We start from the raw sequence: 15,355 nt of genomic DNA on the forward strand, positions 1-15,355 counted from the left end.
TAACAGTATAGGTTTACATGGCTCATCTTTACACTTTTCTTACTGCTTCATCACTACAGTATCGGTAATCTGTTCCTTCAGCTGGCTCCACTGTTCTGGATTTAGAGAGATACATTTTTCTGCCAGGTTTCATTTCACCTTCTTGATCCATCCAGCATTCTGTAATATCAATTAGGACTTTACCTTTAAAATCATGAACACCGACATATCTTATTTTACTAATCTGAAACATATTCTCATCACTGTTGCTACTTCGCTTAGAGGAGGCAGCAGCTTTGGAGCTTTCACCAGTCTTCTGTTTCTTTTCAGGCTTTTCGGCCACTGCTTGCTTTTCCTTTTCACCTTTTTGTCAACTTCACTGTCCGAATCAGTGGCAGATGAGCTTGAAGGTACAAGTTCTTTTGATTTTGGCATTGTTCCACTCAGTGCCCACTGCTCTCACTGCATTCTTCTTGGCTTGCCTTTCCCCCACCCATAAGCATCTTTTATATAGGGGAGCATTTAAAAAAAGAGAGAGAGCTGACAAGAGGCAGTCCAGTCTATTTCAATAGTCATTTACTGCATTATCCTGATTCCGCTACACAACCCACCCGCGAGTGTGTGATCATTGCATTATGCCCTCCCTACAAGCTGTTTTTAAATTTCCCACAAAGTATCATAATGCATGACAAGGACCCTTGAGTGTAAACCTGATAACTGGGAAACAGTGTGATCCAAGCCGTGTCTACTCAGAACTAGGTCCTGTTGAATTCAATAGGGCTTACTTCTCAGGTGAGTGCAGCCTAAGAATCCTATTTCATTTTAAAATCCATGGCTTTTCTATAAAAATGGAGAGCTGTATATATACTAATAAAGCCTATCATAAGAACAAAGTAGAAAATAAATAGCGAGGCTAATGTTACGTTTACCTCTGTTCATTTCAACTCTGGAACAAGCTAGGGAGAGAAAAAAAGAAAGGCAAGGGAAATTAACAATTAAGAATGATCCTTTCCCAACAGGGTGGCCATGGTGCAGTGTATTCCTATATTAGTGTGTGTGCAGGATTGCAGGCTTACCTTCTGTTGCAGCAAACACAACAGCTTTCTGGCACCCTAAAGAGGATGCTGTAGCTGCAGTAATACCATTCCCATGCTATCATGGGCAGTATTTCTGCTAAACTTATATTTTTCAAGGTTATTCCCACAACTGCAACAGCTAGAACTAAATGAACTAGTTTCGGACTTCCTGAGCAAGAACTTCATTATGCTGTGTAGCTGCCGAAGACTGTTAAGTGATGTAAAAATCCCCTGTGGGCCTTGTTACAATTTTTAAACACAAGATTGGGCTTGCCAACAACAGAGGATGACTTCGGAAAGTAACAGGAGCTATAGGATGGAAGCTAATATTTAGATTTTCAATGCACATAATTAGTGCAACTAAAAAGCCTGTCGTTACCAGTGATGTGGGAAAACCCCACCTACTGTAAGGTCTGCTGCACAGCCCTTGCATGCATCTCTAACTTTCTTTTACGCATTTCTCTGTTCTCTCTTTGTCCCCCTCTCATGCTTTCATTACAGCATGATTACAATAAGAATAAATGATTGTGATAGATCAAAATGGTGTATCTTTGGTTCAAAATGACATTAAGTCTTGGCCTTGGCTTTAACACCAGCATCTCTATGTAGGGCTGGGAGATACCCTTTTTTGAAACCTTGGAAAGCCTCTGCCAGTCACTAGATGGTATAAGGCTGTAGACCGTCTTCCTGTGTTCCAAACCATTAAACTGAATTAAGTCTGAAGGGACTTCTTCCTGTCCCTATTTAGACTGAATCTGACTTAGTTTGAACATAATACATTGAATACTTTTGAACATAATACATTGCCCTTCAAAATGTGTTTCTTCTTGAGAATAACTGGCCTATAGAAGAGTTCAATCTAATTCAATGACTCACATCCTATGTGAGCATTGCTTGGTCGCAATAAAATTACTAATTTGCCTTTCCTGTGACTTTTGTTCTAAAGCAGGGCTGCCATAAGTCTGGAATTTTCCAGACATTACTGGGATTTCAAAGGCAGAAGTGATGTCCGGGGGGAATTTCAGGAAGGCAGCAGTTTGTCCTGGATCTTTGGCAAGTAAACAAACAAAAAAATGTGGGTTTTTTTGGCTTTTTCCTTAAAAAGAAATGCTCAACAACTTTGGGGTTTGAAATATGGCAACCCTATCTAATGGACTAACCTGGCTATGTGTTTTTGATAGTTATCCATTACTTTTATATTCTGCTTTTCTGCCACTGACAGTAGCCTTCTGGAGAGAATGCGTAGTCAAATAGGCATGATATTAGAGGGGAAAGGGATGGAGTGAGAAGAGGAAAATAATTAACTTCAGGTACCAACTCTGCTGTCCTAATGTTACATAATCATTATAATGATCTGGTGGAACAGCCACTGGGGGAGCCAATTCTGGAAGAAGAGCCTTATGCAATGCACATGCAATCTTCATGAGCAAATTGCTCTACAGTTTGCAAACATTTAAACCTGCATTATAGTATTATTATCCTTTAAGTCAGGGCTGGCATCAGCTCCTTGCATCCACGGGCAGCAGTAAGGCGACCCCAGTGGCCTCAAAAGGTTTGCCACTGATGCTTAATGCAAATGTTATCGGTACGCCCTTGATCATAGCATTTTTCAAAACCTCTTAGCACTGGTGAGGGCTAAGAAATTTAAACAGGTTAAAGCATTTGCATGTTAGATTTTAACAAAACTGCATGTCTTCAAGGCTCTGTTCCTCTTATGTTGCTTTTAAGAAAAGGGTGACACTTATTCTCAAACAAGACTCATCCTGAAGTGTCGGGAACAGCATGGCTGTAGCTGAATGATATTATGCAGTCATAGGTTACATACTGTTGGCTGTTGCGGACCATTATTACATGATTATTAAATGGTGCCTTGTAATTAAGGCATTCAAAATTCTTTGTGCCTTCTCTGACAAGTTTCTTCAGAGATAATTGCTGGAATGACAGGAAGTGTGATGCACTAATTTACCAGACATTCTCAAATACAAAACATCAGCAGAGATCATAAGCAGAAACAAAACACTGCTTTATGTATTTATTATTTGCTCTCTCACACAACATCACACATCTGAAGTTATTATGCACTATAAGGAATAGATACAGGAAAAAAAACAAGATTCTCAAAAGGCACAGCCTTCAAATGCTTGTAGGGACGTGCCAGCAGGCTGCAACAGGAACACTACTATCATGGAAATAAATGGTAAAAGGTTAGGGACGCAGGTGGCGCTGTGGTGTAAACCACTGAGCCTCTTGGACTTGCCAATCAGGTGGTCAGCAGTTCAAATCCCTGGAACGGGGTGAGCTCCTGTTGCTCTGTCCCAGCTCCTGCCAACCTAGCAGATCAAAAGCATGCTAGTGCAAGTAGATAAATAGGTACCGCTGTGGCAGGAAGGTAAACTGTGTTTCCGTGTGCTCTGGTTTCCGTCATGGTGTCCTGTTGCACAAGAAGCGGTTTAGTCCTGCTGGCCATATGATCCAGAAAGCTGACTGTGGACAAACACCGGCTCCCTCGGCCTGAAAGCGAAATGAGCGCCGCAACCCATTGCCTTTGACTGGACTTAACCACCCAGGGGTCCTTTACCTATAGTAAAAGGTTAAGAAATGGGTCCCCCAGGTGTGTGGTTGGGTTAAAAGTGGGTCCTGGCTCGGAAAAGGCTGAAGACAACTGGATACAGGATACTGATTTGCAGCAGCAGAGGATTTTCATATTCCATGAATGCATACAGGAGACTGTGAAGTAAGAAAACTTCCAATTTCTCAAAGGGAGTATTAAGCATGAAGCTAAATTTCAAATCCATTAGGAAATTCAATAAAAGTGGATCTCTGACTCAACAGACACTGGGAGTGCCTACCTCACATTGGAAATTGATCCATTTCCAGAATGGTGTTTTGTTTTTTTACTACCCACCTACTTGTGCCAATTTATTTCCTGCAGCCCTAGTTAAGAGTGCATTAATTTGATTGCAAAGTAGTCTGCATGTTATATCTTGCCTTTTGACTTGTTAGCTTCCTTCTTAGTAAGCAAGTGAAGTCCTTTGTTTTGTTAGGTTATTTTGGGGCGTCACTGTGCTCTTTGTTTTGAATATTTGCACAATTCAAACTTAACCTTTAGGATGGGGCGTAGTGTCATCCACCCAACAATTGGCTGGCTGAAGCTGTTCTTGATGGTGCACCAGGCGTTTTTTAAAACTGCTATATATTATGGTTGCAACTGCATGGATTCATCTGCGAGAAGGTGGTAATGATAGGGGAGGGAATACCAGGGTCAGCACAGGTTATGAGAGTGAAGCTACTGAAAAGTGACAGCATGCTAGATTGGTTCTTCCGGATGTTAGTTGTGTAGCACAGCTTGGGTGTCAAATGGGTTCCCTTTCTCTCCCTACCATTCTCATTGTTGTTGTTGTTCAGTTGTGTCTGACTCTTCGTGACCCCATGGACCAGAGCACGCCAGGTACCCCTATCCTCCACAGCCTCCCGCAGTTTGGCCAAACTCATGCTAGTCGCTTCGAGAACACTGTCCAACCATCTCATCCTCTGTACTCCCCTTCTCCTTGTGCCCTCCATCTTTCCCAACATCAGGGTCTTTTCCAGGGAGTCTTCTCTTCTCATGAGGTGGCCAAAGTACTGGAGCCTCAACTTCAGGATCTGTCCTTCCAGTGAGCACTCAGGGCTGATTTCTTTAAGGATGGATAAGTTTGATCTTTTTGCAGTCCACGGGACTCTCAAGAGTCTCCTCCAGCACCATAATTCAAAAGCATAAATTCTTCGGCGATCAGTCAATTTTCCTTGCATGGTTTCAGTGAGTAGCGTGCTAAAAAAACAGCTTTCCCCATATGTGATAAATAGAATGCTGGAAATGCAAAGTAGAAGGAACTTTTTCTCATATGTGGTGGACATGTAAAAAAGTTAAAGTAGCTATATTGGGAAATGATATAAGAGATACAAATAGGTTTAACCCCCCCCCCCCCCCCGGTTAGGAATCATTCAGAGGTTCCTAGGAATCAGAAGAACTTATTCATGTACGCAACAACAACGGCTCAGATCTTATTAGCCCAACAATGGAAAGTAAGAGAGGTCCCTAGTAAGGATGATTGGGAATTTAAGGTAAGAATGTGCAGAATTAGCAGGCCTAATGAGTAGAATAAGAGAACAAGAAGACCAGGTATTTAACAAAGGAGTGGAATTTTTGTTGTTGAGTATACTGAAAATAATTGTGCACACTTAAAGACGCTGGCAGAATTAAAGCAATTCAACAGAATAACATATTTTGAACTGATGTAAGATAGGAAAATTAAATTAGATGGATATATTAAAATATGCAGGAGTGGTGGGTAAGTTAAATGAACCTTGGAAGGGGAGGGAGGGAAGTCAATGAATGTATGATACAATAAAAGATGTTTAATTTGAAATGTAAAATTTGAAAATTTAATAAAAGTTAATAACAACAACTGCAGCAAAGGAAGAAAAGGCTTTAGAACTGCGACATTCTGACCCAGTTCCCATGGTTCAGAGCGAGCGAGGGAACATGTGGATTCCCGAAAAGAAGATTGCAGCTGTTTTGCAGTCATGCTGCTATGAGCAAAGTTCAACTCCCATCAGCCATACTGCACAAATACTTGTTGGAAGTTTGGGTGCCACTGAGCTGGCTTAGAGGGGGTGGCATGGATTCAAGACAGATAGGAGTAATGAGCCTCCAGCTTCCCAGACTATCCCTGTACTTTTATCACCATGCTGACTTCTCTCTCTCTTTCATGTTCAGACTGGCAAGTCTCAGGCTGCATCCTCTTTATAACTTCCTGTTCCTCCTCACATTCTTCCTCTGGACCTTGAGCCATCTTGGATACACCTTCTGAGAACAAGGGGAAAGCATGGCTTCTTTGTTTCTCCACCTAGATAGATAGCTAGGTCAACCAGAACTCTGTGTTTTGGTCTCAACACCTTTCAACTAAAGGTGTGCTCCAAGCATGGGTTCATTTAGCGAAGGTTAACTTCTGCTTATGCGTATAAATACAATACCTGATCACTGGAAGGGTGAGTCTGGAGTTCATGGTTGCCCAGTACCCAACCTTTACTTTTGCTTCTGTCCTACCCCACAACACAGTCAGATATTGGGAGGGGGGGAATCAACCACCAGAGTCAATGATAAGGTATTTGACTTTATTGACACATGAAGCATGGGTAGATGAGCAAACAGAAGGCAGCCAAGATCCATCCATCCGAGCTGGATGTTCAGAATATTTTCTAGGACCAATTCCACAACCACCCAGTGCCACCTGCCTAACTCACAGGGGGGCTGCTCTCCTCTTTCAGGTAGTCCTTGTAAATTCTCCTCATCCGTTGAATCTCCTTCTCCGGGGGCTGCTGCCAGTCGTACCATTCATACCATGCTGTCTTGTTCAGCAGAGCTGGGGATGGAGGGGTCTTGGTGACAGCTGGATGCTGATTGCTGTAGTTCTCATGGAAAGTGACAAAGGGGACACTAGAGGATAAAAGGCCTGAGGAAGGGGGCAGAGGAGAAAACATGTCAGAAAGACAGCTTCTTACTATCTCCAAAGAAGATGGAACGACACCCCCTCCCACACCCACAATATCTCCCTGTTGCTGGGCTGCAGCAGAATCTCCCATTGCTGATACGGAGTACGGGTGGGGCTGCATTATCCCAAACGCAGCCCTGTAGGCACCCCCCCCACCCACCCCTCCAGCTTCAATCCAACTCTCTTCCCCTCCTTTGCTCAGCTTCATGCCACTCACCACTGTCCCGAGCCATCTGAATAGCTTTGGTCAGTTGCTGATACTTCTTCATACAGATACCTGGGATGGAAGGAGGCAAACGTTTCAAAGTGCAGCAGAGACTGCAGTTGCATGCAAATAAAAACTTGTCTGCACTTAGGGATGGAGAGTCTATCACGTTTCTTATACCCGAGAACCCAGACTGGCCAACTTCTCTACTCATGGAGTCCATTCTCCAAATCAAATGGTCTGGTTAGTGTACCTTTTCATGAGTAATCGTGAAACTGGTTTCACAAAAGAGCTTGAAAGTTATGGAGTTTGGGCATGAGCAGGCCTTTCCACGGGAAAATGAGAAGGCTCATGTACACCTTTTAAAATGGGTCAGGGTTCTAAGAAGCTGCCTTATTCAGAGTCAAATTACCTGAGAGTCTAGCCAGTGCTGCCTCCTGTGATTGGCATGTTAAGACAGATCACCTGCTGCCTCGTTTGCTTGTTTGTTTGTTAATGCCAGGGAATAAACCTGGGAACTTGTATTGCAAGGCATGTACCCTCCCACCCAACTACCATCCTTTCCCTAAAACCTGGCCACACAGCATGACCAATCCCAAGGAGGTCAGGTCAGGTTGTGCAGCAAAACTATGCTTCTGGCCGACAGGCTACTCTGAGTGGCACCTAGAAAAATATATAAAAAACATAAAGAGCCCTGTTGGCTCAGACCAAAGCTCCATTTACTCCAGCATCCTGTTTCCTCCAGCTTTCTCAGAAAGCCCACAAGCAGGTCTTGAAGCAAGTGGTGCATACAGCCTTTCATCTGAAGATCTCAGGGTGGTTCACAACATAAAAATACAAAATAAGAACACAAAATGCATAATAAAATACCCCCCCAACACATTTAAAAGGTCTTAGAATGTTTATTCAGCCAAAGGCCTGATTATAGAGAAACGTTTTTGCCTGGCGCCTAAAGATATGTAGTGACGGTGCCAGGCAAGCCTCCCCAAGGAGGGCATTCCACAAACAAGGAGCCACTGCAGAAAAGGCCCATTCTTGTGTTGCCACCCTCCAGAACTCTTTTAGAGGGGGCACACAAAGAAAGGCCCCAGATGATGAGTGCAGGAACCAATCAGTTCATATGTGGAGAAGATGGGAGAGAGCTAGAATTTTTCCAGTGCTGTCAACTATTTCAGTCCAGTATAGTCGCTCTGTGGTGTTTGGCCTAACAGGGCCAAAATTAATAATGATTACTGCTGCACTCAGAAGACCCAGCTTCAAATCCCAATTCAAGACACAAAGCTCCATGGATGGCCTTGGAGAGGGAGAAGACAACAATGAGTCTTTTGAAAGAAAGGTGCAATAAATAGGCAATGGACTAGGATCATGGCTAATGGACGCTAATAGATATATATTCCGTAAACTTGTGGTCTGGATGCGGGTAGCGCTGTGGGTTAAACCACAGAGCCTAGGGCTTGCCGATCAGAAGGTCAGTGGTTTGAATCTCCGCAATGGGGTGAGCTCCCGTTGTTCGGTCCCTGCTCCTGCCAACCTAGAGGTTCGAAAGCACGCAGTGCAAGTAGATAAACAGATACCGCTCCGGCGGGAAGGTAAACGGCGTTTCCGTGTGCTGCTCTGGTTCGCCAGAAGCAGCTTAGTCATGCTGGCCACATGACCCGGAAGCTGTACACCGGCTCCCTCGGCCAGTAAAGCAAGATGAGCACTGCAACCCCAGTGTCGTCTACAACTGGACCTAACGGTCAGGGGTCCCTTTACCTTTTAAACTTGTGGTCATCTGGTTGCAGTGAACTCCATTAAAAAAAATGTATTGCGTGAAACAGTTTTTTTTTTAAGGGGGTCTGCCCTGAATCCACTGTTAATCAGTTTTAGTGAGTGACCACAAGTTCTAGTACAATGGGAAATAATTTGGAGGAAGAGCCTCTCTGACATTTGCCTGTCTGGTATAGAGTTCTCACTTCCTTCCAGTGCCAGAAACTTCAACAGGGTAGACAACAACAGGGATGTAGAATTAAGTGGAATGAGGGGTATGAAAGGCAAAGGGTGGCTTACCTGTGTGAGTCGGGTGGTAGGTGATGCCTGTGTGGGGGCTGATGAACTGCTCCAGAAGCCTCACATTCTGCAGGAATAATCAGACTTTACGTGTTACAATTCAAAAAAGGGATCATGGGCACTAAAGCTATTTCCACCAGTTCCCTATGAAGTTGCCTTATACTGTTAGTTAGACCATTGGTCCATCTTAGGCTCAGTCCTGTTGACACTGACTGTCAACTGCTCCACAGGACATCAGATGTATCCCTCCCGGCACTACCTGGAGATGCCGGGAATCAAACCAAGGACTTTCTAGATGCTAAGTAGATGCTTGACCACAGAGCTACAAAGCTCTTCCATTTGGGGCTATCTGACATGCTGTGGTGGCGACGTGAGCCAGGGGCCTTCTCTGCAGCTACAGTGTGTCCTCTCTAGAGAAGGTCACCTCATTCCTCCCTTATTGGCTCTTAAGATGTCAATGCAAGGAAGCTGGAGGGCCTTGAAGGTTGTACTTTTCCCTCTCTTACCAGTCCCTGCTGTTCTGATTAACATGGCAACCAATCGGGGCCCTTTCAAAATGTAGCAGATTTTTATACAATTTCTTTTTTCTTTTCTTTTTTAAATAAATAACAGTTTATTTATACACTGTATAACAAAGATGTACAATAAGTGTTCCAACTGCAAATCATAATAAAAACTTTAACAAAAAGACCGTTAGCAGTTATTGTCATCACTCTGTTTGGTTATTGTTCCATTCCTCTCTGAATTATTACATGAAAATCTATATTAATTTAAATGATGGACACCGAACCCAGCATATCTTTAATCGCAAATTTTTATACAATTTCTAACAAGTCCTGTTATCTGCTTTGGAGACTTTCAGTTGAAAAGCAGGTTATTTCAATTCAGAACCAAATTTTGGTTCCTCTTACCCTATAATCCAAGAAGAGGTTTTGGTCTCTGCAGATAGGGCAGGGATTCCCACAGACGTGCTTTCCTCTCTGCAGGAACAAATGTATCAAATGAATGTCATTACATATAAAAAAGAAGAGATGTTGGTATTGATAAAAGTATAATGGGTGCCACCACAAAATGGCTACTGTAGGCAGCCAAAAAAAAGAAGTGATGGTATTGTTGCACGCATGCGCGCGCACGCACACACACACACACACTGATGCAAAGTATCCATTTGGAACTTAGTTTTCCTGGCACACATCACAAAAGGGGGAAAGAAACACACTCACAATGCAAGTCTTCCGGGTTTTCTGTGGTGGAATCTGGCCCTTGTGATTGCGCCGGTAGCCGAACCAGACGGGATTGCTGCCATATCTTTCTATGTATTCTAAAGGGGAGAGAGAGAAAACGATGCCAGTCAATCACAGCAGCATTTTGTCAAGGCTCCCGCTCTCCAAAAGGACAACACAGCAGAAGCTTTCAGCTTCCTGAGCCCAACTATTACAGATTCAAGTACACATCCGCTTCACACTGCATGCCCCAGATGAAACAACAGGCTTACTGTCTTGTGAAGGAAAAGGTGATGGTAGTTTAGGAAACTCGGGCTGCAACTCTATCGACTTGTGAGCAAGCCCCACTAAGCCACGTGATTTACCCTAGAGAAAGTCATGCCTTCGACTTTACCGTTCGTCAAAATCACAGAAGGTGGTTAAAGGAACGTTGGTGTTGTGATGAACCGCACACATTCAATTTTTTTTTAAATTTAATACACCCTCTCCACGACTACAAGCATTTGTCTCTTTCCCTTTGAGCACAAGCCCATGCGTGGCTACTCAAATGTAGGTCCCGATGTGTTCAATAGGTTTTATTCCCATCTTAGTGTGCAACTGTTCTAGGAGCCTCTCTGCAGCTTTGTCTCACCCTATCCTTCAACCGTTATTTCCCCACTGTATTCCTGCCAGTGATATTTGTTCCTCCAACTTGACCACCCCAAAGTTTCCTGTTCCTCTTCTTCCCTGCCGGCCCTTGTGGCTTGAACTCCCCACGTAGCACTTTCTTCCTTCAAAACCTACCTCTCTCATGAGGATTTTTTACTTAACTGCTTAGTTCTTACTCCCAAATCAACTGGAGCTTATGTAGCTGTTAAGCGCATTGACCTCCTCTTCATCCAGTACTGCACTTGCCCCACTCTTTCTTGCCTTGACCCTATTACCTCCCTCTGCTGTTTAAATTTACATCCTAATCTCCCCCCATCTCTCTCTCTCTCTCTCACACACACACACACACACATACACAGAGAGAGAGCAAGCACCATGAACACTGATATGCTATATAAATAAAAACAGCACAGAACTGCATGCTGGGAGTTCAGTGAGTTTTAAAATCCAGTAGTCACCCAATTGCTACTGCTATGTGCCCCAAGTAAATGGCTTTGCTAACCATTCTTTACTGAGTATCTGGTACATATTCGTAGATGGCGAGAAGAAACTACTTTATAATGAATCAGGCCAATGGGTCATCTGGTGTCGTACTGCCAATGGCTCTCCAGAGCCTCAGACAGAGAATGTTCCAAACCCAGCAACTGGAGGTGCCAGTGACTGAACTTGACCCAGTGAGCTTAGTGCTCAACTGTAGCTGGAAGGAGGCAAACAAGATAGCCACACAAACCCAAAGCAGGGAGCCAATGATCGCATGTTCCCAACAGATACCAGGGAAATCACACAGAGCAAGCATGCTGGTCCTGCTTTGGAACATGCCTGGAAAAATACTTAAATAAATAATAATAATAATAATTATTATTATTATTATTATTATTTATACCCCGCCCATCTGGCTGGGTTTCTCCAGCCACTCTACTTCTGAGAACCATTTGTATGCTGTCCCACAGGAGAAAGGCATGGTACACTTATAAGAACTGCATGTACGCAATGGTGTATATGGGTTTAAAAAACGAAAATGTTAAGTCTAGCACATGGATAGGCAAACTAAGGCCCAGGGGCCGGATCCGGCCCAATCGCCTTCTAAATCCGGCCCACAGACGGTCTGGGAATCAGCGTGTTTTTACATGAGCAGAATGTGTCCTTTTATTTAAAATGCATCTCTGGGTTATTTGGAGGGCATAGGAATTCATTCTCCGCCCACCCCACCCCCCAAAATATAGTCTGGTCCCCAAGGTCTGAGGGACAGTGGACCGGCCCCCTGCTGAAAGTTTGCTGACCCCTGGTCTAGCACATTTCTGTAGAAGATTCTTCCAACCCTGATAACCCTTTAGATGTTGCTGTTTGTTTGTTTGTTTGTTTATAACTTGTTGGTCAGGTAAGAAAATAGCCTCTAGGTCACTTATGAACAGTTAAAACCTGAAGGCATAAGCACAAAATAACAATATATTACAGAAAAAAACCACAAACACTGTAAAACAAACCAGGTAGTGGCAGAAAACTTTAGCAATACAGTATAGAACATTTGATCAACAAACTACAGAAGAATTAACACAATCTGTCAGTGCATGGGAGAAGAGGACACTTTTACCTGGTGCCAAATAAATGTTAATGATGTTGTCAGGCAGACCTCAACTAGGAGAGCATTCCACAAGTGGGGAGCCACAGCTAAAAAAGCCCTTACCCTTGTCACCAACCCCAAACCGCCGACAGGGCTGCAATGGCGACCAGCCCCAAACAGAGCGGCCAATGGTCAGCTCCTGTAGGCAACTGTACTGTTACATACAGGCAGGGGTCAACATACTTGGCCATGGGGATTATCCCAGGCGTAGCCAATGTGGTGACTGCAGCGCTTGGAGACAGTCAGGTTGTGTATTTGCAACAGTGACCAGAGGAGGAATAACCACTGGGAGGCGTACAAAGAGAAGAAATGCCATGATACACCTGCAGCAGCAGAACCAGACACCTTCACCTGCCCCAGCTGCAACAAAACATGTCTCTCCAGTATCAGCCCCTACGGCCACAGCAGGTGCTGTAACTCTCCAATGGTTTGACTTCACTCGCAAAGGTGAGACAGACAGATGCCAACATGGGCCAATGTGGCATCCTCCAGATGTTGTGGACTACAGTTCCCTAATCCACAGACCATCCAGGCCAAGGCTGGCGGAAGTTGGAGTCCACAACATCTGGAGAGCGCCACACTGACTAACCCAGCACTATCCACTTTTATCTATGTAAAAAGATCTGCAGTCGCATGAATGTCATTGCAGTTCATGCCCTATTCTTCAAAGACACACCACACCTTTCACTTGCACTCACTCTCTCTCACACACACTGCTGCTGTCCTTATACTCCCCAGATACCTTCAGACTCAAAGTACTCCCACGGCTTCTCTTTAAAACGTGATTCTGTGTCAGGAGCTGCTTGCTCTGTGGGTTCAGCTTCGCCGGCCTCTGTGCTGTAAATACGGAAAGTTAATCGCTTGGGCTGCAGGACGGAAATGCTGGATACATTCTAAAGGGCAGAAGCAAAGCAAGGCATGTGTAAAAAGGCAGTTATCGATATGAATGGTGATAGTGTTTTGTTTTGTTTTTTAAAAAGCAGAAACCCAGTACAGGGAAGTTTTTAATATCTGATGTTTTACGATTTGTTGAAAGCCACCCAGAGTAGCTGGGGCAACCCAGTCAGGTGGGTGGCATATAAATTAATAATAATTATAATAAAGTTGTTGTTATTATTATTATTATTATTATTATTATTACATCACAGTAAGTTCAAAAAGCTATATTCCTCAAATGAAGTGTTCAGAAATTAAGGGCCCCATTTGCCATCTCCACTGCCAATTCAGCACAGAATAGAAAACAATAAAACTATTCTAATTCTTTCTCAAAACTACACAAAATAAGCAGCAGTCATATTTTCACTTTTCCTATAGGGAAATTAAAATGCAGCCAGTATGGGGGTAAGGAATTCTGTGGTTATGATGGAATTCAAAGAATTCCGAGAACCTGGCTTCACACAATATGCGTTATGGGACAGCGAAGACTTAGTTCTCCTGTCTGTTAACCATAGTTAAAAGAATGAAAGTGAGTTTGCACATTCTCTCCTCCATCAAGCAGTGTACACAATAGTTGAGCTGTACAAATCACCAAGTGTATCACACTTGTATGTGTGCAGCAATTGCTTGCACATGCGTCCACCGTAATGTAGGAACAAGCCTATTAGAAATAGCTATTGTTACACTTTAAGAATTGGTGTCTTTTGCTCCCCCCCCCCCTTCTCCTTTTTAGATTGAAAGCTTATGGGAGGGAATGTCTTGTTTTAATTGGCTGCAGGAAGGATGGGGACCCATCATGGGGGGCCTTTTCAGATGAAGATGAAGAGCAGCAGTATAAGCTTTCTCTGCATAAATAAAATGAAGGAACATGGAGAGGCTAACACAGATTTAGCTTATTTGTCCTCTAATAAATTTAATAATTAAATTGTTCCCTATTAAAGCTATATTAAAGAGACTAGAACTGACTATGAATGTAGCAAGTACTAATTAAATCTGGCTGCAATTCTTACCCTGCCTTACTTGGGAGTAAGCCCCATTGACTTCAGCAAGGCTTTCATTTTAGTAGAAATAGATAGGATTGTGCTGGCTCATGCTCTTAGCAAAGGATAAAGGGGAATTAACACAGTAACATGCGGGCACCACCAATTACCGGTAATTAATTATACTCATGGTACTTTAGATTATAATCTCTTCTGGGCAGGGAACGGAACATGGTAAAGTAAGAATCACATCCTATAATACAGAGCGCATTCCATTTCAGATACAAAGCCGTAGCGGACATTTACTACAGATTCCCCCCCCCCCCAATAGATAAATGGTTTACAATGCCTATATAAACACAGCGTAAAAACGCGCAAGGTTTCTTGTCAGGTAAAAAAAAAGCAACGATGCAGAATTAAAGAAGGGCAAGAAAGGAGAATGAAACAAAATTAGCCGAATTTAGTACGAGCACAAAGAGAAACCATTTTGTTTCTGCGGAAGCCTCTAACCCCCGCATAATAAAGGTAATACTTCGAGTTGTAGGCGAGCTCCCCGGTGAAACACAAAAGGCTCCTCACCTGCGCCCAGAGAGGCCCCCTAAGCACAGTGCGAGCCAAGTGGCCCAAGCTCCTGCTGAGCAGCATGGCACAACTGGAGGCCGCCATCTTGGAGTACGGAGACGGTTTCGCTGCGCATGCGCCATAGCGCTCCTTCCTCAAGGTGACCTTGTACGTGGTGCCCTTGGGGCATCGACAGGTTTGGGTCCATAGTTAATTTTTTTATTCCCAACCAGTCTCCGGTATTTAATCACATATAAAAATCTACGACAAAAAAACAAAACAAAATGGAAATTTAAATTCGCGTTTTGCTATGACGCGGCCTTTTCTCCGTTCAGCCCAGTCTCGCGCACGCGCACAACGCTCCCCACAATAAAACACTGCGCCACAAGCCGCCGAACGACCCCCCCCCCCCGGGGCCCCCGAGAGAGCTTCTTCACTGCGCATGAGCACAATAGTTGAGCATTGTGCCGAGTTCGGTTCTCTCCGTCAACCACCGAGCTAGGCGCATGCTCGGTTTGTGACGCCGTCTCGCACTCACCTTCCCTG

The 15,355-nt window shown here is 43.8% G+C and overlaps 2 protein-coding genes across 2 annotated transcripts; both read right to left on the reverse strand.

Moving 5' to 3' along the window:
- Nucleotides 1-39: 39 nt before the first annotated feature.
- LOC117042365 (activated RNA polymerase II transcriptional coactivator p15-like) lies at nucleotides 40-420 on the reverse strand. Its single transcript, XM_033141915.1, is given in 3 exon segments — nucleotides 40-117; nucleotides 119-333; nucleotides 336-420. Coding segments are annotated over 3 exon segments (372 nt in total). The 5' UTR covers nucleotides 415-420.
- A 5,772-nt stretch (nucleotides 421-6,192) lies between these two features.
- MRPS18B (mitochondrial ribosomal protein S18B) lies at nucleotides 6,193-15,011 on the reverse strand. The gene is made up of 7 exons (XM_033141556.1): nucleotides 14,828-15,011; nucleotides 13,075-13,225; nucleotides 10,064-10,161; nucleotides 9,752-9,820; nucleotides 8,841-8,907; nucleotides 6,804-6,863; nucleotides 6,193-6,547 (listed from the first exon to the last, which is right to left on the reverse strand). The coding sequence occupies exons 1-7, from the start codon at nucleotides 14,912-14,914 to the stop codon at nucleotides 6,330-6,332; spliced, it is 750 nt and encodes a 249-aa protein (XP_032997447.1). The 5' UTR covers nucleotides 14,915-15,011; the 3' UTR covers nucleotides 6,193-6,329.
- Between the last annotated feature and the right edge of the window lie 344 nt (nucleotides 15,012-15,355).

This window comes from Lacerta agilis, chromosome 2 (assembly GCF_009819535.1).
Source record: "Lacerta agilis isolate rLacAgi1 chromosome 2, rLacAgi1.pri, whole genome shotgun sequence".
NCBI classification, from domain to species: domain Eukaryota; kingdom Metazoa; phylum Chordata; class Lepidosauria; order Squamata; family Lacertidae; genus Lacerta; species Lacerta agilis.

Excerpts from the sequence above, each read along its gene's own strand:
- MRPS18B (XM_033141556.1), bottom strand. The coding sequence starts at position 14,914 with ATGGCGGCCTCCAGTTGTGCCATGCTGCTCAGCAGGAGCTTGGGCCAC. Across the intron at positions 13,226-14,827 it reads GGGGGCCTCTCTGGGCGCAG|AATGTATCCAGCATTTCCGT; the intron begins GTGAGGAGCCTT and ends TCTGCCCTTTAG. Across the intron at positions 9,821-10,063 it reads AAACCCGGAAGACTTGCATT|AGAGGAAAGCACGTCTGTGG; the intron begins GTGAGTGTGTTT and ends TTGTTCCTGCAG.